Consider the following 15,019-nt stretch of genomic DNA (forward strand, 5'->3'; position numbering starts at 1 on the left):
CCAAACCATCACTGATCCACCCCCATGCCTCACTGTGGGCATGCAATAGTCTGGGTGGTATGTTTCTTTGGGGTTTCTCCACACCGTAACTCTCCCGGATGTGGGGAAAACAGTAAAGGTGGACTCATCAGAGAACAATACATGTTTCACATTGTCCACAGCCCAAGATTTGCGCTCCTTGCACCATTGAAACCGACGTTTGGCATTGGCATGAGTGATCAAAGGTTTGGCTATAGCAGCCCGGCCGTGTATATTGACCCTGTGGAGCTCCCGACGGACAGTTATGGTGGAAACAGGAGAGTTGAGGTGCACATTTAATTCTGCCGTGATTTGGGCAGCCGTGGTTTTATGTTTTTTGGATACAATCCGGGTTAGCACCCGCACATCCCTTTCAGACAGCTTCCTCTTGCATGCACAGTTAATCCTGTTGGATGTGGTTCGTCCTTCTTGGTGGTATGCTGACATTACCCTGGATACCGTGGCTCTTGATACATCACAAAGACTTGCTATCTTGGTCACAGATGCGCCAGCAAGACGTCCACCAACAATTTGTCCTCGTTTGAACTCTGGTATGTCACCCATAATGTTGTGTGCATTTCAATATTTTGAGCAAAACTGTGCTCTTACACTGCTAATTGAACCTTCACCCTCTGCTCTTACCGGTGCAATGTGCAATCAATGAAGACTGGCTACCAGGCTGGTCCAATTTAGCCATGAAACCTCCCACACTAAAATGACAGGTGTTTCAGTTTCATTGTCCAACCCCTGTAGTTAGAGTAGCTTAGGTTATCCTGAGCTATCTCTGTAGTTATGCTGCTATAGGCTTAGGCTGCTGGAGGACATAATGACCACTTTCACTCTCCGCTACATTCTCACACTACTCTCCAATTTTTTGCTGTTATTTCAGCTTTTAACTTTGTTCTTTCTTTCTCTTCCTAGAAGCTACACCTGGCCTGACTCTGTGTCTACCTGTGACACCTTTCTGGAGAGGGGCATCGTCCAAGTTTCTGCTGGCAACAACTTAATGCTCACCCTCTACCGATGACCCACATGGCCCTGTCAGTGTTTAACCCTTTCTCTCTCCTAGACATGGCAATTGACTGAGCTTTTACTGTAACTAACTATATGTGCTCTCTTTCAGACTCTAACCTTGAAAACTGGCTCAGAGTTTATCTGTTCTTTCTTTCTAGGTTAAACGACTAAAGGAGCTACATCCATTAACATTTACTTTTCCTTCCCATAGAAAGTACTCCTGGATCAGTGCTTCTTTGTTCTCTTTGTGTCTCTACTCTGTTCTCTCAAACCCCCAGTCGGTCGTGGCAGATGGCCGCTCACACTGAGCCTGGTTCTGCTGGAGGTTTCTTCCTGTTAAAAGGGAGTTTTTCTTCTCCACTGTCACTACATCCATGCTCAGTATGAGAGATTGCTGCAGAGTCAACACCAGTGACTGTCCACTGTCTCTACATGCTCATCCAGGAGGAGTGAATGCTGGAAGTCACTGACTGAATGCAATCTGCTCGGTTTCCTTAGACAGAAAAACTTTTTATCCAATTTGAATAAATAACTGAATCTGACTACACTGTTCAATGGTTAGGATTAATTGGAATGTATGAACCTGACTGTTGTGAAGTGCCTTGAGACGACGTGTTGTGAATTGGCGCTATATAAATAAAACTAAATTGAATTGAATGTGAAATAATGTGAAATGTCATCTGTTTCCTGGACAGAGGAAGGAGCCCTGTGTACTCAGACTTTCTTTCCCATAGAAAGTGCTCCTGGACCAGTGTTCCGCGTTCTGTGTTTGCTTTCAGTCTTCTCAAACCCCCCAGTTAGTTATGGCAGATAGCTGCTCACACATACTGGTTTTGCTCGAGCTTCCTTCCTTTCCACTGTCAATAGACGCTCGCTCAGGAGGCTCAGCTTCCTTACGTAGATAACATATTGACGTTATAAATCACATTATTTTTGTCATGTATCACATTTACCGTCAGATCAGACTGTGTCTTTGATTCTAATCTGTCTGTGTGATTCCGTTGCATTTGTATGATTCTAATTTATTGTGTATTTCTCTATAATTGGAAATGAATTGGACCTGTTTTTCTTGTGAACACCCATAAAGCAAAATGTGAACTGGTTCTACATCAAGAAGCTGAACTGAATTATACCAGATTTTATCTGCTCCACACTTTTTGCTTCCCTCATTACATCAAGTAAATGACTATTAGGCCATTGTTAATATCATGTGTTAGAGCTCTAGAGTAAAATATTCCTCTCTGTGAAAAGTGTTCGTGGAGTAAAGCTGTAATTCGGTGTGCTCTTCGTGAACTTTGACCGTTTCCTCTGACTGTGACTGCTGGATGTGAGCAGCGCTCTTGCATGGAACACACTTGAAAACTGAACCAAGTGTCAGCAACATGGAGAAGGATGTGTACTGACTGGGAGTAATGTTCCCCTAATCCTCTCTGGCTCTGCCAACCAGTTCACACTCAGATTACCAAAGCTTTCTGCTTAACACAAACCAAATAAACCAATACCCTGAGGAGCTTCAGGAAATGCTTCCCTTCCCATTTCCATGTTTGTCCTTTTATTTATCCTACCTCTGGCAATCTGTTAATTTGTCAGGTTTACCCCAATCCTGTAATTTATGGTCGCAACTTTGATTTTTTTTTCTATTTAAATTAAAGTCAGTGTTAAATTTAAAGCACACACTGCCATTATCTGCAGCAGAAGAGCAGCTTTGTCCTAATTTCCAAAGTGGCATTGGTGTGTTAAATTGCCTGTGTGCAGCGCCAGACTTTGCTTCAGGTTCTTTGCCATCTGTTGGTTGTGTGAAGCATGTGGGCACAGTTTTACATGTCACTGATTTTCTGACTGGGAGACCTAGATAAAAGGACAAAGAGAGAACAGACAAAGCATGGATCACTGATTCTGTGGAACCTTGAGCAAAAATAGCAAGCTTTCACTTAAAACATTAACGAACAAATCTTATTATATGATTGCCTTTCTTTTATTTACAACAGAAGGGAAACAGCTCTGCAGAGAGTACAGATCAAGGTGCAAATTTAGGTTTAAAATCAAAGTTATAGTTCTAAAGATTTTTATGATTTGGGGTTGTTTGGTTTCTGGTTTTTTCTTATATGTTTTTCACAGTTTTTGAATCATGCTTCTGATTATTATTTTTCTGGTCATGCTTTAGTTTTTGTCTTCTAGTTCATGTTTTGTCAAGTTTGGTTTTTGGATCTGGTTATGCTTTAGTTTCATGTTTTTCTAGTTTCTGTTAGTTTGTATTCAAGAGTCTCTGTTTTGCTCCAGCCATGTTTTGTTCTGTCTGTCAATTATTCTTTATTTGGTTCACCTGCTCCAAGCTAATCTGTCTTCTTGCTTCACCTGGTTCACACTCCATATATACACACCTGTTCTGTTTATTGCTTGCCTAAACATTTTCTGGATTGTTCTTTGGATCATGCCAAGCCTGTCTTGCCTGCCCGTTTATTGTTTTGTTCCTGCCTCTTTGTATGAGTGAGTTTTTTGTTAATTAAAGAGTTTTTCACTTACCGTCATGCTGCCTGTTAGTCTGCATTGCGGGATCCTCCATTTAGCGAGTCCTGACAAGAATATTATTGCACAGAATATACCTGTCAGTAATATACAATTTGCTTTATTTCTGCACTGAAGTTATAAAGCAAATTGCATAAAATGCATAGAGATGCAAACACTTTTGTTGAACCTTAGGGCGCACGGCCAGTTTTCTAATTTCTGGCTAACACACCATGGCGTAACTACCATCCAATTTTGGAATCAAAGACATAATATTGTGTGATTAAAGCACAAGGCCAACAGAAAATAGTTTTCTTATAAAATGATTTTAGTTTTTCTCTCCATTTGTCATATATTGGTGCAGTATACGTGCAGATCATGCATCTCTGACTTTTTGATGCTGAATAATTTAGAAGAGAATAAGCTCTTCAACAACTCACATCCAAACGTTTGCTCACTGTCACTGATTGTCTCTTATCAGACATGTAAGTGAATCAGGGTGTGCACATATTCTCTATTTTAGGAGTGAATCTGTGTTTGCACCAGGTTTCACATATAAAAGTCACTCAAACACATTTAGCAGCACATGAAAATGCCTGGATGTCTTCTTTGAATTCTGTGCTTCAACATAACACTGACAAGCTAGTATTAGTTTGTTAATTAGCTGTAGCTGTGTCATAGCCCTGCTTGTTAAGCTGCTGTTTTTACAGGTAGACACGGGAACTCTCCGCTTGTTTTACAAAAAGTGTTAGCAGAAGAACAGTGATAGAGGGCGCTCTTCTGGTATCAAGGCCATGATCTTTATTGTTTTTTGGGAAATAGTTTGCTGTCTCTTTGCAAAAGCAAACCTTGAGAAGAATACACTTCTACAACGCAACGGGAGGCGGAGGGGCAGTGCAACTCTGCAAGTCTTGCTCAAACTGGCTTATTTCCTGTCATCTAGAGGAAGGTAGAACATATTGAATGATCAGCGGCAGCTTTTTTCAGACCATGTTATGTTGGCCCAGGCCATGAATAGACCATTGAGCTTAGATTTAAATAATTTTGGAACCTGGCAAAGACCAAAGAATTGTATTATGCCCTGATATATAAATCCTCTGAAATGAAATATGGTTCACATTCTTTTTATGCATAACAAAAGCCAGTGTCTGCAGTGGATCACCAAGCAGCTGGTGTCAATAGTCTCAGTTCCAGTAAATAGACCAATCAGAGTAGCTGTTTTCTCTAGTTGTTCCCCACATTCAGTCCGACCTCCAGCAGGGAGTGTGTGCTTTCCTGTCCAACCCTACTGGAAGGTTCAGCCAGAGGCTAAGAGTTCAGGAGCTGCTGCAGCCATGCATTTTTCACTGCCTGCTCCAAAAAGCCAGAGTAGTTGTGGATGCTTGTCTGTCACCAGTTTTTCTGTGTCTGATACAGCTTTCTGTGTGTGTTAACATGCAGCGAAGTCAACTCAAGGTTTAATCACCCAGAAAATGGAAAAAGGCTCCCTTCACCTGATATAGCCTATACAGGTACCCAATGACCATCCACACACACTCTTACGCAAGTCCACACACACAGGGTGCTGCAATGCATGCACACTTATGTGTCCCATCTGTCTGCAGGTGGCCACGCTGCCTTTTAGAAGCAGCCATCAGTTTTAAATAGGCAGTCCATCTTTATTGTTGCCCTGCCTCTCGTCAGCGTGGAACCACCCAGCTGTTACAAATGCACCAAGAGAATATCAGCAGCCAAAAGTATTTTTCCTCTAGATGTATGTTAAAGTGCCTGCACCACCTGGTGAAGGCTAAGGCACAATGCTGTTGTGCTCTGTTGGCCATACATCATAACCACCATATGTGCACACCCTGATTCACTTACATGTCTGATAAGAGACAATCAGTGACAGTGAGTAAACTTTTGGATGGGAGTTGTTGAAGAGCATGTTCTCTTCTAAATTATTCCACATCAAAAAGTCAGAGATGCATGATCTGCATGTATTCTGCACCAATATATGACAAATGGAGAGATAGGGCTGCACGGTGGCGCAGTTGGTAGCACTGTTGCCTTGCAGCAACAAGGTCCTGGGTTCAATTCCCAGCCAGGGGTCTTTCTGCATGGAGTTTGCATGTTCTCCCTGTGCATGCGTGGGTTCTCACCGGGTACTCCGGCTTCCTCCCACAGTCCAAAGACATGCCTGTTAGGTTAATTGGTAACTCTAAATTGCCCTTAGGTGAATGAGTGTGTGCATGGTTGTTTGTGTGTTGCCCTGCGATGGACTGGTGACCTGTCCAGGATGTACCCTGCCTCTTGCCCATAGACTGCTGGAGATAGGCACCAGCTCCCCTGCAACCCATTATGGAATAAGCGGTAGAAAATGACTGGAGATAAATAATTTTATAAGAAAACGATTTTCTGTTGGCCTTGTGCTTTGTTCAGTTAATAGTATTTCTCTGATTCAAAGCTTTCACTGTAGTTACACCAAGGTGCGCTAGTCTAGAAATGAGAAAACTGGCCTTGTGCCCTAAGGTGCAACAAAAGAAAATGCATGACTGAAAATAAAATGTCATTGTGCTTTTTTAGTTCATTTTAATGTGTTTTCACCTGCACTTCATATAGCAAGTACGTTGGATCTTGGTGCGAAATGTCATGATGATTAAGACTTTTTCTTTTTGGTTAAGGTTCCAAAAAGAGTTTTTAATTTGGATTTTGTTTCAGTTTCCTGTTCTGCGTTTTATTTTTTGGGACCGTGGGACTCGTTCTGGTAAAGTTACTAAATATCTTAAACTTAAATGTTTGGACAATGTAAGACTACCACCTGAAAGGGGTTTGACTAATTAGGTAAAATGATTTATACTATTTTTAAATTAAAGGTTGTGAAAAAAAACTTACTTACTTCTGTAAGATAATATTGATGCTTTTTCTGTATTTCAGAGTAACAGTGGTACTTTATTCTGTCATTGTTGTTCTGGTCCTGTTCTGTTTTGTGGCTGAACCAAACCAGACAGTGATGGGTGAGCACAGGACAGATGGGTGGGGGTGTAGATGATGACCGGCATCTCCTGAGGCATGTTGTAGTCCTTAATTGGCCGTAAAAAATTCAACCTCTGCTGGGCCTTCTTTTGAACAGTATCTATGTGAGAGGACCACCTCAGATCTACAGTTGATGCTGTGTTGTTGGGGACGGGGCGTTCACTTTGTCAGTGGACCAGCCTACCCACAGATGTCATTGATCAGACAAATAACAGTGGTGTGATCTGTGACAGTCCTCTGAGGTGCAGTCATTTGCAGGTGAGGTGCAGGACTTAGATAGTCCTTTTGTGTAGGTCTAGGGTGTGGATGAGTTGGTGGAAGGTGTGAATGGCTGTTTTTCAAACCTGCTGTAGAAGCTGTTGGGCTCATCAGCCAGACAGGAGGTCATCACAGTGTGGAGGGATTGGGCTTGTGTGTCTGGTGATGCTCTACAGGTTCCTCCACATTTAAGCAGTCATTTGCACAACCTGTTTTTCAGCTTCTCACTGTAGTTTTACCAATAAACTATTCTCCAAATTGTAACACCACAAATAGCAAGCTGAACTGCTGATACAGGATTAATCCATGCTTTCTTGTCGTTTACACCACATTCTGACCCAACCGTCTGAATGTTGCAGCTAAAAAGACACTCCTTGGGGCAGGCCCCTTTTTACCTGTCTTTATTATGAAGATTTGGTGAGTCTGTGTGAATTGCAGCCTCAGTGTCCTGTTCTTAACTGGCAGAGATAGCACTTGGTTTGGTATTCTGCTTCTGTGGCACATCTGCTTAAAGGTCAGATGAGTTGTGCATTCACAGATGGTATTCTGCATACCTTGGTTGTAACCAGTAGCTATTTGAGGTGCTAGATGAATAACTGGCCTTCCCGTCAGTGTGTAACTGGCCTTACTGTCTTCTCTGATCTCTGACATCAACAAGGTATTTTGGACCATTCCTCTAGTTATCACTAGCTCATAGCTGGCCAGAGATTGTTAGGTAATGTTTACCTGAGCATATTCATTATAAAAACTGAAATGATAATTATGTTAGGAACTCATGTAATTGCTATAGTATTGCTGAAAATTGCAACATTGCTTACAATCAAACAACCTTTTCCTGACACTTCTTTCTTTTTCATCATCTCAGTGTCCACAGCACTCTTCTTGAGCTTCAACACCTCAGCTCTTAAAAATTTACATCAGGTCTGAGTATCAAGTGTGCATGCACTCTTTGGAGCATGTAAATGAGCCTGTTGCCTATATGATGTGCTGCTGGTACGCAAACTGTAGAGGATACATGAACACATTCAACATGGTTTGATGTTAGCAAGGACTAGTCTCTAGGGTCCTTATGATGTGTGTGGTGAGAGCCACAAGCCTTTTGTCCTTATGGTTTTAGGACGTTTGTAATTGAGTACAGAAGCCATGCAGGATGTTCTCCACAAAGTGAGAATCCTCTGCAGATGCAGGCTCAGGTTATACAGATCTATGAGAATCTCACACAACAGATTGGAGCAGATCCTGAGCAGATTTCTGACCTCTAAAGAGTGCAGTGGTATGGCAGTAGCAAAAAGACTGAGATCAGGCTGTCAGATCTGTTGAAGAACAAATTGAGATAATCTGCATATCTCTGGTCACTATCAGGCAGCACTCCTCTCTTCTTCTCCAGTGCCATGATCTGTCATACGCCATCCCACACCTGTTTCATCTCAACCTGCTGCATCTGCTCCTCAATTCTGAATTTATAAGTCTGTTTTCTCCTCTTCTTGAATTTCACTTTCAATTTCTTCTGCAGTGATTTGACCTTGTCCCTTCACACCCTTTCTGAAGGCTCTTTTTTTCATGTTCACCAGTACGTTTATGTTGTTGGTCAATCACGGCTTGTTGTTTGGGAAGAACCAGATTTCTATACTGGGTAAACAATTGTCAACACCGAAGTTGATATACTCTGTAACACATTTGTGACACATCATTTGTCTTTCACAGCCGGGTGAATAGAGTAAGAGGCACCATATTGTGATTGGTGCAGCAGAGTGGATTCATATGCATCCCTCACATTTGCATATAAAAGGTTCATAGTCCTGCTTCCCCTTGTAGCTCCATCCACTAACAGAAAGTCAGCAGTGTGTTAGAGAGAGAGAGAGAGACATTGTTAAAAATGTTTCCCTGTATCTTGCTTGTAGTCTGGCAACATTAGAGTTAGTGACGTCACACGCTGCTTCAGTCTCTGGTGCTGGTGGGATGTAAACACTAATAGCAACAACTGTAGTGAATTCTCTCAGTAGATAGTACAGTTTCATAAAGACTACTAGTTGTTCATTATCCTTGGTGCAAGTCGGCCCTTGACAGTGAAATGTTTGGTGTTACACCAGCATCAGCGCATGCCCCTTCCCCCTCTCTCTATGGTGTCCCTGTCTGCCTGGACAGTAACAAGAAAACTGTAGTCTTCTCTGGTTGCCTGTGAAATAAACTGAAGAGCAGGAAAAACTTTAAAACAATAAATAGTCCAATGCCTCTAATGGTTGTAATGGTTAAATTGTTCCAGTAATCTAAATGATCAGAACTTGAATACAATTAGTGAGAGACAAAAAAAGAAAACGACATAAAATCTAAATGGAGCTGCATGTAACAAGCTGCCATGTACTCTTCATTTCTTTCTTGATTCTGTTTAATAAAGATTGTGATAATAATTATAACATTGGGACATTTTTACCTTGTTTGGCTATGAATATATATAATTAAGTTTTGAAGAATAAGCACAAAGAACTTCTCTTTAAGTCACCCTAACAGTTATCACTAAACCTTTTACTTTTAACCAAAACTACAAAACAAAACGCAATCAGCAGAAGCATAATAACTCTCAATGCAGCAATATAACAATCAAACGAGTGTATGTATGTTTGTGTGTAACTGTGATTGCTTGTTGAAGCATGCAGTTCCTCAGGATCAAAGTCCAGGTAGACTGGCTGGAGCTGAATGGACTAGGGCAGCACTCCGTCTGTGATTCCAGGGCTGCAGGGAAACGGTACATCGAAAGGAGAAAGGGCCAGAGTTTCTCTTTTGAAGGTCTGGGTTTAAATCTTCCTTCTGCTGGACCGCTGGTTACACAAACCAGCTGGTCTCTGGTTAGAATCCACAGTTCTTTAAAGAGGGGGAAATGTTTAAATTGGCCAGCAAGTTCAGGACAGATATCTAGCTAAAGTTCTGCAATGCAGTGTGGTCCTTAAGGTGACCAAGAATTTCTGGAAATTGGTAAATGGACTGAACTTATATGGTGCTTTTCCAGTCACACAGACCGCTCAAAGCGCTTTACACTAGAGCCACATTCACCCAATCGCACTCACTAACACTCACACATTCATACACCGATACGCAGATCGGTAGGCAACTTGAGGTCACGTGCCTTGCCCAGGGGCACATTGACATATGGCAGGAGGAAGCTGGAATCGAACCCACAACCTGCAAGACAACTACTCTTCCTACTGAGCCACAGTCGCCTCTCAATTCCTGTCTCTTTGCCATATTTGTATAGCTTTTTGACATCACCGGGGATCCTTTCTTTCCTAGAAAGTCACTCGGCTAACAGCCTTACTTCACACTCAGGTGTAAAATGCAGTAAATTCTGGGATATGATAGGCATGTGAAGTTAAACACAGTCCTTTGTTTGTTCATGTGGTTGATTCTCAACTGTAACAAAGTAAATGTGGCTCTAAATCTGCATAACACTACAATGTGATGCAAAACACACAGGTTTCTGCTACAGGTGGAGCTACACTCCTGCCCCAGGAGGTTCTAGGGTTGGAGGGGTGAAGAGATGACATTTTAACATTCTAAATAGCAAGAAATCTAAAAATCACAATTTCTTTCCCAGCACAAATACGTTGTCAACGTTTTTTAAAGATTCTGTAATTACAGGTGCATTTGAAAAATTTTTTATATCGTTAAATAGTTGCATCGATGTCGTTTGACATTGAGGTGATCAGCCTGTGGTTCTGCTGAGGTGTAATGGAAGCCTGTGTTGCTTTGATAGCAGCTTTCAGGTCATCTGCATTGTTGGGTCTGGTGTTTCTCATTTACCTCTTGGCAATACTACAGTACATAGAGCCAGTTTGCTGACCAATCAGTAACACCATGGTCATTGAACCAGCTTTTGGTACCATTGGCAGTGTGGGCCGCTATGTCCTGCTGGAAAATGAAATCAACATTTCCATAAAACTTGTCAGCAGAAGGAAGCATGATGTACTTTAAAATGTTCTGGTAGATGGCTACGTTGAATGTGGACTTTAGATAACCCATTGGTGCAGAACCAGCAGATGACATGGATCCCCAAATCATCACTGACTGTGGAAACGTCTCACTGGACTTCGAGCAAAGTGGATTATGTGCCACTCCTCTCTTCATCCAGACTCTGGGACCTGGATTTCCAAATGAAATGCAAACTTTTCTTTCATCTAAATAGATTTTTTGACGAGAACTTTGGACCACTGAACAACAGTCCAGTCCCTTTTCTCCTTAACCCAGGTAAGACGCTTGTAGCCCATGCGTGGAATTGGTATGTGCATAGTGGCTTTTGATGCGCTGACTCCAACCTAAGCCCACTCCTTGTGAAGCTCACCTAAATTCCTTAGTTTGTTCTTTTCCTTTGCCAAACACAATTTTATTCTACTCAACTTTCTATGGAAATCTTTGGATACAACACTGTAAACAATCAGCTTCAGACTGTCTTCTGGACATCTGTCAAGTTAGGAGTTTTCCCCATGTTTGTGTAACCTATTGAACCAGACTAAGAGACCCCATGTTCCTTTGTCACTGGTTCTATTTAGCCCTGGTCCACTTCACTTGGCCTGCTTTGAGAGCGTTTCCTTTCCTTTTTTTTCTGCCCTTGTACCTAGTTTTTGGTCCCTGCACCTGAGCAAGTACGGGGCTACATGGGGCATGAACATACTGCAGTTTACTGATTGGCCATGAAACCAAAAGAAATTAGAACGTTTTCCAAGAGGTAGTACAGGCAAAAGCTAATAAAACTCAAGAGTGAATATAAAATTAAGGGCCACAATGGCCGGAGCGGGTCAAACTGAAATATAATTTTACTATTTACAAATCATAAACCAGCCTGGAGGCTGAAAGAGAAGAAAATGGACACATCAGCTTTCTGAATTACATGCAGGTAGGTGGCGCTGTTTTTAATAACATCATAAACCAGCTGATTACACAAAAAATCAGCTGTTTAGATGCAAAAACATTTCCCCCAAAACATACAAAACAGTACCACTATTAAACTGCATGTTTGGTTCGGAAATGTATTAACGGTCCTTAAGTGAACCAGTGTATTCAGGAGGAGGGAACAGGCAGAGAGCAGCTGGCATTAATCAGACTGCCTTCATCGGATAAAATGGGAGGAAGTCTCCGCTGAATCCGTGGAGCAGAAATATCCATCATATTCATTCATCCATACAATTAGAAAACAAAAACTCATTGTGATTAAAACGTATTTTCAAAGAGTGACCTGGCCAAGACAGCAACGTTGAACATACAGCAAAACCAAAAACAAGACCAAGTATACAAACACTTAAACAACAGTTTCACAATTCAAGAGTACCCTTGAGATATCACAATGCCTCTGTCCTAAAACTGACTTAAATTAATCTAAAGTTAAAAAAAGAAGAAAGTTTTAAATCCTTTTATATGTTTTTCCAGGTAGCAGGAGCAGAATATGTAAAGGCCTTTTTACCCAGTTCAGTTCTGACTTTAAGGACCTGCATCAAGATGATGTCCTGGGAGCACAGATCATAAATGTTTAATTTCCTATGCAGAGATTAGCATAAATATATAGGAAGAAGCTCAAGAATGCATTTTTAGTTAAGAAACACCCAGTGAGAGAGTCTGCAGACTGTTAGAGATGAACAATTTGCTGTAGCATACAAGTACAGTGATGTACATGATAGCTGCAGTCATAAAACGCAGAGCACAATGATATACCGTATCCAATTTTTTCAAATACTGGGCTGAAGTGTTCATGAAAAACAGATCTCCATAATCCATCAGGGGGAGAAAGGTTGAATTGATCAAGAAACCCAATTTAAGATCCCACTGAATCAGTTTATCAACATAAGGTTTAAAAGATTCTTTTTCATCAATTAAAATACCTAAATATTAGCAGAGTCTGACAATTTAAATTTCTACCTCTTGACCCCATTGATTTATCTGCATTTAAAACCAGCTTAAGCCTAATAAGACAGGCCTGAACAGGGTCAACTGCAGACTGCAGAAGTTTAAGTGATTGAGAGACTGAGAAAGAACTGAATAGACTATTTATTGGTATGCTTATTTACTTCAGAGGTGTTCAAAATGTGTTTTTGAAAATAGTGGGTAAATACATTTTAAGCTGCGTTTTAAAGAACCCCTGTTCTGTGTAGAACTTTCCCATTTAGGTTTGATCAGGCGTGAAGTTCTGAGAGTAGATGCCAAGCTCAGCATCATTAGTATCTATTGTAATGACAGTTCTGAACTGTTTAATTGAGCTCAGGTTGAACAAACAGCCAAAGTCCAACAAGCTGGTTTCAGCTGCCTTATATATTAATCTTACACACAAGGAAGGATCTATTTCTATATCTATGCTTGTTAACCAATACCACACAGAGTCACTGGTTCAAGTTATTTTATCTCAGGATTTGTATCAAAAATGGATACAATAAACTGTCAAGTTTAAAACCCTCAACTTCATATTCAGGATTTACAATGATGGTTTCTTTCGTCAGATGAAGTAACATGCTTTCAATAATTAGAGCTTAGCCAGACCTGAAATATTGAAATATTGTGGCATTTTAATACTACAATAACTTGTATCTGGACATTACAATGAACTGATACTTTCTCTCTGTGTAAATCTGCAGAATTGTTGTAACCAATTTGGTTCTATTTATATTTATACTTATATTTACTACTTATACTTACACATGGTGTCATGTGCGAGGTATTTAGAAGTTCATACATAAAATTATGTAGTGCTCAATGGTTAAGACTTGCATAGTGTTTGAGTTAAATTGACTTGAACCCTTCAAGTCAAATCTGTTGTTTAGATGTAGGTAATCTAAAACATACTTAATCCGAGTAGTTTAACCATAACAGTCTTTTTTATGTCTTTACATAAAATGTAAGATGAATCAGGACAAGAGTAAATTGGAATAACTCAGCCAGTCTATCAGGACCAAATCACAAATTAACTGTAAAGTTGTCATAACAACTGTTGCACAATGCACGTTTCTTGTTTTATGAAGAGAAAAAATTTTACCTACAAAGTTTTGTTTTTCCTTCAGGATTAAAATAAAAAGAACATTAACTCAGTTATTTAGTCATTTTAGAACAGGCCTTTTCATACTCCTCTTGTTTGCATTCCCTGCAGCCATTGAAACACAGAGCACCAGTTCGGAAGAGCTTGTCCCCAGCCCGCCATCACCACCACCTCCTCCCAGAGTCTACAAGCCCTGCTTCGTCTGCCAGGACAAATCCTCCGGATACCACTATGGTGTCAGTGCGTGTGAGGGCTGCAAGGTAGGACTCGCTTACTCCATCACACAAATTAACAAGCAGTGTCAAAAACTTGTGCTATTTTTTGTCACCTAGCTGACATAATATAGATATGAAGAGCTTAAGAATTGTGTTGCATAATTTTTACCATAGATAGTTTTTGTGAAAGCTACCTGCATGATCATATTATCAAGTGACAATTGTAAATGACCCTCAATTTAGTATGTGTGTGTGTGTGTGTGTGTGTGTGTGTGTGTGCATGTACATGCGCGTGCATGGAGGTGTGTGAATGCAAACTTGTTTTTTGTATGATCTTTTGAAATTTCCCCATGTACACTATGGTATAGTATGCTTAGGCTTGGGAAAAGAAATTCAGATCTTTGAATGCTAGGGTTTTATATTTCAAAAAGGGATGTGCCCAAGTTTTTAAAAATGTATGTAAATAGTGTGAAGTGTGATAGAGCTGAAGATTTTATGGACTATGACATAATACAGCTGTAAGCAGATATTACATACACTGTATAAAAAGATATATATCTTTATTTCCAAATGTCTGACAATAAATCAGACTAAAACTTTTTAACCAACTAAATGTTGGTTAAAACGTTTATCTAAGAAAACCTTACAATGTGTCGTTGACTTTGCAGCAATCCCTCATACTAAGTATGCATGTACTTACAATGGAAAGAAAAACTTCCCTTTAACAGGAAGAAACCTCCAGCAGAACCAGAACCTGGCTCAGTGTGAGTGGCCTTCTGCCACAACTTATGTTAGTATGTCATTTAAGATTACGTAATATATTTCTATTTTTAGAATTTACATGCATATCTTTCATATTTGGTAGAATAACTGTCAAGTTATAAAACATTTTCAGAGGTTTTGGGTTTCCTACCACCTGATGTTTGGCCCATTTCTCCTTGCAGAACTGGTGCAACAGGGTCAGGTTTGTAGACCTCCTTGCTCACAC

At 40.5% G+C, this 15,019-nt stretch overlaps 1 protein-coding gene across 2 annotated transcripts in view; it reads left to right on the forward strand.

Moving 5' to 3' along the window:
• Positions 1 to 15,019, forward strand: part of LOC124879259 (retinoic acid receptor beta-like) — a 361,385-nt gene that overhangs the window by 230,528 nt on the left and 115,838 nt on the right. For both annotated transcript variants that reach the window (XM_047383707.1, XM_047383709.1), the window contains one exon: positions 13,928 to 14,076. In XM_047383707.1, coding sequence (XP_047239663.1) covers positions 13,928 to 14,076 — 149 coding nt within the window. The remainder of the gene's footprint in view (positions 1 to 13,927; positions 14,077 to 15,019) is intronic.

The sequence above is a fragment of the Girardinichthys multiradiatus genome, chromosome 13 (genome assembly GCF_021462225.1).
Source record: "Girardinichthys multiradiatus isolate DD_20200921_A chromosome 13, DD_fGirMul_XY1, whole genome shotgun sequence".
Lineage (NCBI taxonomy): Eukaryota > Metazoa > Chordata > Actinopteri > Cyprinodontiformes > Goodeidae > Girardinichthys > Girardinichthys multiradiatus.